General features: G+C 42.0%; 1 protein-coding gene across 1 annotated transcript in view; it reads right to left on the bottom strand.

Annotated features, from left to right (window-relative positions):
• Positions 1–2,456: 2,456 nt before the first annotated feature.
• Positions 2,457–10,850, bottom strand: part of LOC143746155 (cation-independent mannose-6-phosphate receptor-like) — a 45,118-nt gene continuing 36,724 nt past the window's right edge. Inside the window, exons 38-47 of the mRNA XM_077237917.1 lie at positions 10,060–10,212; positions 8,192–8,429; positions 7,392–7,528; positions 7,199–7,319; positions 6,466–6,612; positions 6,171–6,355; positions 5,693–5,879; positions 5,443–5,589; positions 5,075–5,144; positions 2,457–4,966 (exon numbers count right to left, since the gene is read on the bottom strand). Coding sequence (XP_077094032.1) covers positions 4,604–4,966; positions 5,075–5,144; positions 5,443–5,589; positions 5,693–5,879; positions 6,171–6,355; positions 6,466–6,612; positions 7,199–7,319; positions 7,392–7,528; positions 8,192–8,429; positions 10,060–10,212 — 1,748 coding nt within the window. The 3' untranslated portion in view covers positions 2,457–4,603. The remainder of the gene's footprint in view (positions 4,967–5,074; positions 5,145–5,442; positions 5,590–5,692; positions 5,880–6,170; positions 6,356–6,465; positions 6,613–7,198; positions 7,320–7,391; positions 7,529–8,191; positions 8,430–10,059; positions 10,213–10,850) is intronic.

The raw sequence follows: 10,850 nt of genomic DNA, 5'->3' as shown, positions 1-10,850 counted from the left end.
TCAAGAGAATCAGGGAAACGCGCCACTCTGTGCTCCTCATAGCCCCGCGTTGGGAGAATCAGATTTGGTTCCCGGAACTGGCACGGCTGTCACATACAGCTCCGTGGCCGATTCCGGTGAGGGCAGATCTCCTCTCTCAGGCTCGCGGCACGATCTGGCATCCCCATCCAGAGCGCTGGTCTCTGCATGCATGGTTGATCAACGGGTACTTGTTGCCCTGCCAGAAGGAGTGATGAACACGATCACGCAGTCTAGAGCCCCTTCCACGAGAAGGCTAACGCGTCTAAATGGTCGGTGTTCTCTGGATGGTGCACCGACAGAGGTCTGGACCCGCGGACATGCGGGGTGGCGCAGCTGCTGACCTTCCTACAAGAGCTGTTGGATAAGGGAAGGTCCCCATCCACGCTCAAAGTATCAGTGGCGGCCGTGGCAGCGTTCGCAGAATTGATGCACGGCCAGTCACTGGGAAGACAGGAGTTGGTCATCCGCTTCCTTAGAGGAGCTAGAAGGATGAATCCGCCGCGCCCCCCGTCGGTTCCTATGTGGGATCTTTCATTGGTCCTCGAGGCCCTGAAAGCTTTTCCATTTGAACCACTAGACTCCGTGGGGTTGAAATATCTATCACTAAAAACCGTCTTTCTGACTGCACCGTCGTCAGTATACCGTGTAGTGGATCTGCATGCGCTGTCTGTCAGCGTGTCGTGTCTTGAGTTCGGACCAAATGACTCTAAAGTCATCCTCAGACCTAGACATGGTTATGTCCCTAAAGTGATGGGCACTCCATTCAGAGCGCAAGTTATTTCGTTGTCAGCTCTCCCAGCATCTGACAGCGAAAGTGATGTGAATCTCCTCTGCCCTGTCAGAGCGCTGAGGTTTTACATTACGCGCTCCGCCTCCTTCAGGCGTTCGGAACAGCTTTTCGTTTCGTTTGGTGGGCGCGCCAAGGGTCTCGCCTCCTCGAAACAGAGCCTGTCCAGATGGATAGTGGACGCTATAGCGGCAGCTTACGCTTCAAAAGGTCTGCAATGCCCTCTGGGCATCAGGGCTCATTCCACGAGAGGCGTGGCCTCTTCGTGGGCATGGTCCAGTGGAATTTCTATCCATGACATATGTGTAGCGGCGGGCTGGAGCTCCCCGTCTACCTTTGTCAGGTTTTATAACCTAGAAGTTCCTGTTGTCAGTCTGAAAAAGAGGTGTATTCTGACCAGATCTCCTGCTCAGATCACTTTCATGACTCAGCTCTCCTGGTTGAGCTGCACTAAGTAGGGTATGTGCCATGTGACTATACATACCGGCGCGCTGCTCTGTATTCCCTATGTGTGCTTATGTACAAGTGATGGCCCGCGTGGCTGGCCACCTTATTTTTTCCACTTATGGGGTTCCCCTCAAGCTCGGGGTCTCATGTGGATGCTTGGCGCGCACGGCGTTGACAAAGTGTTCCCGTAGCGTAAGCTAAACTTACGCAATACGAGAGAACCTCTCGCAAGAGAACGATACTCGGTTACTAACGTAACCTCGGTTCTCTCTAGAGAGGGAACGAGTATTGCGTAACCGGCCATGCTCGCGCCACGAGCGACTTCGCTTCAGTCGACGAAAAACCAGAGAATTCAGCCTACAGCCCCTATTTTTATACGCTAAGCCACGCCTATCTGGCGGGCTGTGATGCTATAAAGGCGCGGGCGCCCTTCATTGGCCGTGACGTCACGCCGGGCTCACTGGTAGGCTGCAGCAGTTGCCCGCAGGGCAGCCAATGAGCACGCGAGATGGCCTGCTCTAGGTCTGCTAGCTGCTGCACTGCGTTGACAAGGTATACAACATTAAGGATAATTTTTTGGCTTCAGTATCTCGAGAAGATGAATCTTTCCCGTAGCGTAAGCTAAACTTACGCAATACTCGTTCCCTCTCTAGAGAGAACCGAGGTTACGTTAGTAACCGAGTATCGTTTCTGGCCTCAGACTAGTTATAGTAGTTTAGTTACAGTAGTTTCTGGCCTCAGACTAGTTACAGTAGTTTCTGGCCTCAGACTAGTTACAGTAGTTTCTGGCCTCAGACTAGTTACAGTAGTTTCTGGCCTCAGACTAGTTACAGTAGTTTCTGGCCTCAGACTAGTTACAGTATTTTCTGCTGGCCTCAGACTAGTTACAGTAGTTTCTGGCCTCAGACTAGTTATAGTAGTTTCCGCTGGCCTCAGACTAGTTACAGTAGTTTCTGGCCTCAGACTAGTTATAGTAGTTTCAGCTGGCCTCAGACTAGTTACAGTAGTTTCTGCTGGCCTCAGACTAGTTACAGTAGTTTCTGCTGGCCTCAGACTAGTTACAGTAGTTTCTGCTGGCCTCAGACTAGTTACAGTAGTTTCTGGCCTCAGACTAGTTACAGTAGTTTCTGCTGGCCTCAGACTAGTTACAGTAGTTTCTGGCCTCAGACTAGTTAGCAAGATGAACCACAAGAACTCCTAGTAAGAATGCATGCAGAGCAGCTGATATTTTTATTGAAATAATGCCATTTTATCTCAGCATAAACTATTTAAATCAAAAAACAAGATGCTGTATAACATGACAAATACAGTCTGAGAAGAGCTAAAGCTTCCAACAGAAAAAAAGATGATCTCAGGACAGTTGAAGTTTTTCAGAGAATTAAACATACAATCTCCCACACAGCAGTCACAGACAACTCTTCAGAAGGGAGAGGGGGAACCCGTGACGACCAATAGCTATCGAGCGTACCGTCACCTGCCCTAAAGGACAGAGAAACATGTCCACCAAAGTGCAAAGTACTTAAAGAGATACCTCAGTTTGATGTACAGTACCGTCTCAGGAACTGTGAGTTATGAAAGACATACAGAACTGCTGTGGCTTTATTTGGCAACCATATAATATGTGAGGAATACACTGACGGATGGGTAATACAAGCCTATGAGAAACTATTAGAGCCAGAGGGAAAAACACTGTAACACATGCTGTCGAACAAGACCAATGTCCTGTTTTATTGCCATGTGAGAAGAAGGTTTTGGTAAATCATTTCCGGACAGCAGTCAGCAGGACATTAAAGGTGAGCTGAAACTGATAAACAACACATTCAGCAAATAAAACGCATACATTCGCAGGTGATTAATGTGACTAACAACAAAACTGTTCATGCTAACGGGAAAAGTGCTTTGTAGAAGGCTTTCTGCTGCTTGCTTTTCTTCTGCGCAAAGCGTAAATTTAAAAGAACGAGGAAAAACAATAACTTTTACAATAAAGTTCAATTTGTTAACATTAGTGCATTAGATATCACAAAATAACAATGAACAAGACTTTTACAGAATTATTAATATAGGTAAATGTTCATTTCTACATATATGAATACATTTGTAATACACTAAGTTGTATAAATTAACGTTGGTTAAGTTTCATGAATGAACAAAAAAACGTTGTTCACTGTTAGTAGTTCATACGAAGCCAAGGTGAAATGGTGATTATAAAAATTATATTTCAATGCTTTGCATTCTCTCGCAAAAGAACTGCTTTTCCCCGAGAAACTTACAAAAATCGCTTACAAAAATATTGCATTCCCCTGAGAAACTTTGCACTTGCTTGCAGAAGCACAGAAATATAGGCTTTTCCGCCACCTCATTATTTTCATCACAAGTTTTGGAAGTGAACACAAACTTTCTCTGATGAATGCAAAAGTTTGGTGAGAGAACGCAAAAGCATTGAATATCATTTTTCCTCCCACTCCCATTTCATTTTTTTTTCTATCACCTTTTCACTTTAGAGGCTCTGTAAGATCATGATATCTAATACATTTAATAATGTTAATGAATTCAACCTCATTGTAAAGTGTTACGCAAATATAATAATTACATAAATTCAACAATAACACAAATAAACAGCACACTGAAGCACTTCTGATTGCGATGAGAAATTACACTTTTGCAAGTCTTACATGCACTGTCATTCCTTCATGGCACTAAACCTCTGTATGCGCTCTGTGTTCCAGTAGGAGAAGTAGAACATGCTTTTTTGGCAGAACAAGCGGGCAAAAGCATCGCACAAAACACTCAACGACGAATGGATGTTATCGTTAATGCTGAAGCGTGATATTCCAAGCTTTGTGATTGAAATCTAAACTTGGCAAAGCGAATCAATCTCCTTTCGGTGCTACATGGCTCAAGATATGTGAAATACTGCTTCAGATTGTAGTTTAGAAAAGGTCTTCGACTGTATCTGCCACAATCAATCAAAATCATTTCAGAAAACAGTGTATTTTTCCAGTGAGCTGGTGTGTTAACAAAAAAACAGTACCCAAAAATCTTTAAATAACAATAAAAAAAAATCGATATAGTCCATTTCTGTAAGTTCGTGGGAGACCGAATTCACATACGATGCTGTACACAACTCATCTTAATCAATGGGAAACGAACAAACAAACAAATGATCAAATGACAAAAACAATTTTTGTCAGGAAGGCATCAAGTCAATTTAGTGGACGAAACGACTAACTTGCTCCTGAAAGCGGTCTCGCAAAGATTTCCCTTTAGAAAACCAAAAACTGGAGCAACTGAACGTTTAAAGCGTGGTGGCAGAGACATTCAGAAGTTCAGTTCGGCTGGCTGATGCGCTCAGACTTTAAGAAGGTCCTCGTCGCTGTCATCGGGGTCAGGCTGGGGTTTCCTCGGGTTTCTATCGCTGTATCTGGTCCGCGTGTCCACCAGGAGCCCCACCAGATCCTCATCGCTCTCCGCTTTCAGCAAAGCCGACCGCAGCCGTGAGGAAGAGGACGACGACGGGGCCATTCGGACCCCTGGGACCGTGAGCACCTCGTCCTCGCTGTCCTGCTCGTCCAGGGAGAAGGAGCGCAGGGCGTCTGCGCTGACGGGTTTGGTGGTGATGTGACCGTTCTCTTGAGGCTCCCGTGTGGGCGTCCCGGTCTCCTCCATCAGCCACTCCATCTCATCCTCACATCCATCCTCATCTGTGTTCACCTACAGAGAGAGAACAACACAGACGAGGAGAGTTACGCACAGACTCGTTCTGTTCAACTTGGACTCATTTTAAAATGATAAAGGAAATAAAAAAAGATAAACCGTTACCCTGGAGTATTTGTAAGACACTGGATTTCCTTTCTTGAAGCAGCTGGACACTTTCTGCATTACAAGTTGCCTAAAAATATATAAACATATTTTAAGCAGCTCAAGTACAATTCCTATATATATATATATTGCTGCTCATGAAACAATTTCTATTATCATCAATGTTAAAAACAGTTGTGTTGCTTAATATTTTTGTGGAAAATCCTGATACTTGTTTTTCCGGATTCTTCGATGAATAAAAAGTTCAAAAGAACAGAATTTATTTAAAATATAAATATAACATTATAAATGTCTTTACTGTCCCTGCTGAATAAAAGTATTAAATTCTTTAAAAAAAAAAGCACACATAAAATTTAAGTTGCATTTACCTCCTTTCTCGTTTGTGCAGCAAGAGAACAAGCAAACAGATTGTGAGGACAATCAACAGCAGGCTAAGCACCGCCCCTAAAGCCTGACTCCGCCCAGACAGTCCAGCATGCTCCTCCCCTCCGTCAGTGCTGTGTGGGTCCAGGGAGCTGATGAACAATAGGAGAACCAACACTTTACTTAAACTTCCTCTGCTGACATATCTCTGTGTCAGAAGTGCCTGGAAACATGTTTAGGCTCTGAGATACTCACAAAAATGTACAAACGGTGGAGGTGTGCCAAACAAACAGATACTGGCAGCCATCCGTTTCCAGCAAGAATTCTGGGATACCCTCTCCTGCTGTAGGGCTGCAGTGGAACAGGATGGTCGAGGACACGGTTTTGGTTTTGTCTCGCCCACATACGGAGTCAGACTGTACCGAGACGTCAAGGTTTCCACCTGACAACATACAACACGCCAACTGTTACAATATTACAGAAATATTTGTTTTCCCCCAAACTACACTGTTTACAGAAAAATAAGTAACATCAACCTAAAATATATTACGAAAAATATATCATTTAAAAATTCCCCCTAAGTGATGAAAGTGGACTTCAGATCAATTTGCTAATTGTAGCCAAATACTAATACTACAAAAAAAGACCAAATATTGAAAAAGTAAAGAAAAATCATCCAATTTTTTTTTTTTGCCATTTAACATTTGAGCACTGCTCACAGAATTCCTCTTACCTTTGATATAATACTTGGCTTTGCTGGAAGAGCCAATTTTCCGGCGGTAACTGCTTTCAATCTTGACCTGACAGATATTGGCCCCCAGGCAATTGGAAATGGAGCTGTCGGTGATGCCTGAGAGCTGGATGTGGTAGATATAGCGATCTCCGTTAGAACGGATGTCTCCTGTGGCATTGTGGAAACTGGGGACAGATAAAACACTGTTAATCTCATGCACATAACCAGATGTAGTGTGGTGTAGTTGTAGACTCTGTATTAAAGCAGGAGAACCGAGAGAGCGAGAGATACGCACCGGTAATAAAGCGCTCCCAGGCTGAACATGGCTCCTGTCTCTGGGATTTTGATGGTTCCATTGAGCATCTCGACTTCCTCCTGCTTTACAGCGCATGCAGATCGAGTCTCCCACTCCAGCCAGAACTCACATGCAGTTTTATCCTCCCTAAAACACACAAAGGCTTATTTACCTGAGAAGTACAGTGGTAAAGCCCTGCAAAAGTACATTAAAACTACAGCCCAGCTTCCCAATGGAAACTTTATAAATATGTATATATGTTTTTTTCTTCATATGGTTAGGTGAAGTTGATGTCGTTAAAGTCAGCATGGAATTAAAATGGCCAATTCATGTAGTTTATGGAATATTGCAGCATTTATTACAAATGATTTATTCGTGGAAAACTTTTTTTTTTATTCACGTGCCCTCGTAATCTTTAATCAAAATAACTCTCCTTCCCTCTTGCAGCGACATCTCTTCTCTTTTCTGATGACGTGTTTAGGGCACGAGGGCGGGACAACCTGTCACTCACATGAGATCGACCAATAGCAAACAACCATCCAATAAATTCTCGATTACCAAAATCACATCCGGTCCTACAATTTTCTTGACCGAGAAGCTGATTAACTCGGATACACGTCATCATGGGTAAGAAATTACTATCTCAACGTCCAATTCATGCCAACTTTAACAGATTTTAAACACCAACACCACAAGTTAAGAATCCATTCACGCCAAGTTTCTCATTACTTACTTAAATAGTAATTTTGGATGACCCATTGTGCTGCCACACTTCAGCTGTATGATTGTTCTGGCTGGTATTTTGTTTCCACACACCTCGCCACCCATGGAATAATTGACCAGGATCTTTCCATCTGGAGGAAACACATGCTGATGAGAAACCAACAAAGCTATGATTATGTCAGAGAAGGTTTAAAAACACTTACCGATTAACTCCATGGTCTGCGTGTGCACACGGCCCAGAGTCTCCGTCTTCCCGTCGGCACGTCTGCGACACACGGCGGCATCCGCTGCACAACCTGACGGGCCTCCATGGACGGCCTGGCACAGATTGAAGTAGTAACTGTGGGAACATAGTACAATTGTGAATTTCATACATACTGACCAGATGCAGGTGCAATATTACACAATTGTTCCATTACTGATTAAATAAGTTGTGTCCAAGTTGCGTCTACTGATTTGAAAGCGTCCCACAAAAACTTGAATACTCCAGAAATGCATGTTCGCGGACAAAAAGAAAATACATGCACAGATATAGCAATTTTGGCTGATACCAATAGCTTTTTTACCTGGTATGGCTTCAAAAAGTATAGGTTAATATCATTTTGAGAAAAAAACAAACAATTGTGCAAATATTTTTTATGTATATTCAGCATTTTTGTCCATCTAACTTGTAAATTAGTTATAATAATATAGTACAATCATTATAATATTTTTATTCTGGATATACTTTCAGCCACTCTCTAGATACTATACCATAATCACTTTTTGTTAATGCTTCGGGAAAATATTTTTTTAGATGTTAAAAACTAACAGAAATCATTGATTACTTCATGCAAAATCAGACACAAACAAGAATTTTAAAACGGGGGAGCCATGTTATTATGTTTTTTAAAAATTTTGCATTATCAATCAATGTAACTTATAACGTTTTTGTTGTTGCTAATATTGGATATTCTCAATGATATATTGCACATTGACATCATGCAACAGGTGCGAGACTCACGAATCTTCCTTGTGGCTGAATTTCCACGGTTCTGTAAGAGAAGAGAGGGTGCGCAGGTCGTAGGTCTGGTGTTGTCCTGCCAGCTTGCACTCCATCTTTTTGGGTGGGCACACCACATTCGTACGCCACTGGAAGGTGGCAGAACACCCTTGGGTCTCGCTCATCAGCTGGGGTCTGCCACGGCCCGCCGCCGGGTCACACGAGAATAAAATGGACGATTGATGCTTCCCTCTTAGTGCTGTGAAACACAGGCACAAAAATAAAAAGACCTTAAAATAGCCCTTAATTCAAGTGCCGACAGAAACACATTTCCAATTCAAAACTTATAAAACACATACAATTTAAAATGTATAGACCTTATGCGCCAAAGAAACAAGGGCGCAGCATCTTTAGAATATTGTCTTTGAACTTCCGTTTTTGCGGTCGCTCTGTATATTTCTATGGCATTGCTGTCTAGGAGTAATTAGCTGGTGAAGTGGATTTACTTGATGTAAAGTAGACAAAAGTTATCATGAGCATTGTAATGTTTAAAGCAGATGTCTTGACAAATGTCAGTAGGCCGGGAAGATTTTAAAAATGAGCCGTTCATTTATAAATACACAAGATCGCTGTGAAAATACAGACCGGAAGACAAAAGACAACGAGCGCAGCGCTGAAAAGGGGCGGGGCTACATACGGCCTATACAATGTAACTTTTGTCCCTCAGGCAGTTAAAAAAAAAACATGCATTTTGCTAAAGAACATTGTTTTTGTTTTGCTTCGGCTCTGTGTGATAGTGTGGATGAATATGAGCCTTCACAATAGATAATGCTTTATGTATCTCTCTAACAGAGTTGACTGTTATTTTATTTAACAGATAAATTGCCATAATGTCAGCTAGTCTACTCAACTAGTCTACTCAACTAGTCTGCTCAACTAGTCTGCTCAACTAGTCCACTCAACTAGTCCACTCAACTAGTCTACTTAGCTAGTCCACTCAACTAGTCTACTCAACTAGTCCACTCAACTAGTCCACTCAACTAGTCTACTCAACTAGTCTACTCAGCTAGTCTACTCAGCTAGTCTACTCAACTAGTCCACTCAACTAGTCCACTCAACTAGTCTACTCAGCGAGTCTACTCAGTGAGTCTACTCAGCGAGTCCACTCAACTAGTCTACTCAGTGAGTCTACTCAGCGAGTCTACTCAGCTAGTCCACTCAACTATTCCACTCAACTAGTCTACTTAGCTAGTCCACTCAACTAGTCCACTCAACTAGTCCACTCAACTAGTCTACTCAACTAGTCTACTCAACTAGTCTACTCAGCTAGTCTACTCAGCTAGTCTACTCAACTAGTCCACTCAACTAGTCCACTCAACTAGTCTACTCAGCGAGTCTACTCAGTGAGTCTACTCAGCTAGTCCACTCAACTAGTCTACTCAGTGAGTCTACTCAGCGAGTCTACTCAGCTAGTCCACTCAACTATTCCACTCAACTAGTCCACTCAGCTAGTCTACTCAGCTAGTCTACTCAACTAGTCTACTCAACTAATCTACTCAGCTAGTCTGCTCAACTAGTCTACTCAACTAGTTTACTCAACTAGTCTACTCAACTAATCTATTCTATTCAACTAAATATTACTTGTTTAAAGGAAACCTAATGTAATTACAAAATTGTTTACATTTAAAAAAATGCATTTTGTAAACACAATTATTTAAATTTTTTACTTCAATTATTTATGTAAAAAATATTTACTTTATTTTTCTTCCTTAACAAGGGACTGAATCCAAAAATTTATTTTTTTAACAACAATAAAGCTTGTCCAGTAGTTTTATCCCCCACATAAGTACATGTATTTCGTGAGATTTTAGGCTAGCAGGGATTCGTACCATCAGAGCAGAAGCCCCATTTCTGATCTTTATCATAGTTGCTTGTAGTTGCACACCACTTCCTTCCGTCAGTCCTGCCTTCAGTTGTGCAGTCAGTATAAGACTTGCCCAGGAAATTAAAGGGGAAACTGCACACTTCATCTTTATCTGTAACTGAAAGACAATTAACACAATTGTTAATGATTTAGAGAAAAAGTGTAACTGGATTCTTCCAACTTAGATTTTGAGCTTGTTTGATTGCAATGCTTTCTGGGATTGCCTTTACTATGAAACATTTACTTTGCACGTTACAAAGCAACACAATGATTACCTTTTGCCAAAAGTCTGCCCATTATGCCTTAAAATGTGGTTTAGTTCAGTTCAGTTCAATTTGATTTATATAGCACATTTAAAAACCATCGTAATTAACCAAAGTGCTTCACAAGATCCAACAAAGAAACAAAAATAAATTATTAAACAAACAATATCACACAAAGTACAAACAGAAATAACCCACAGGTCAAGATATCAGAGCTCAGCTAGAATTGAAAGCAAAAGTATAATAATGCGTCTTAAGCAAGGACTTGAATATTTCAATAGTCTGCGCTTTTCTTACATAAATTGGCAGACTATTCCAAATATTAGGAGCAGCCACTGCGAACGCTCTGTCACCTGTCAAGCATCTGGTCGGAAGATCTCAGTACTTTGACAGGTGTGTGGACATGTAATAGCTCCATTAAATATGAAGGCGACAACCCACTTAGATTTTTAAAAACAATTAATGCAATTTTAAATTTAATTCTAAAACAAAC

Source organism: Siphateles boraxobius, unplaced genomic scaffold (genome assembly GCF_051911475.1).
Source record: "Siphateles boraxobius isolate OS27281-9 unplaced genomic scaffold, OSU_SipBor_1 211, whole genome shotgun sequence".
Lineage (NCBI taxonomy): Eukaryota > Metazoa > Chordata > Actinopteri > Cypriniformes > Leuciscidae > Siphateles > Siphateles boraxobius.
This window is presented reverse-complemented; position numbering and strand designations above follow the sequence as displayed.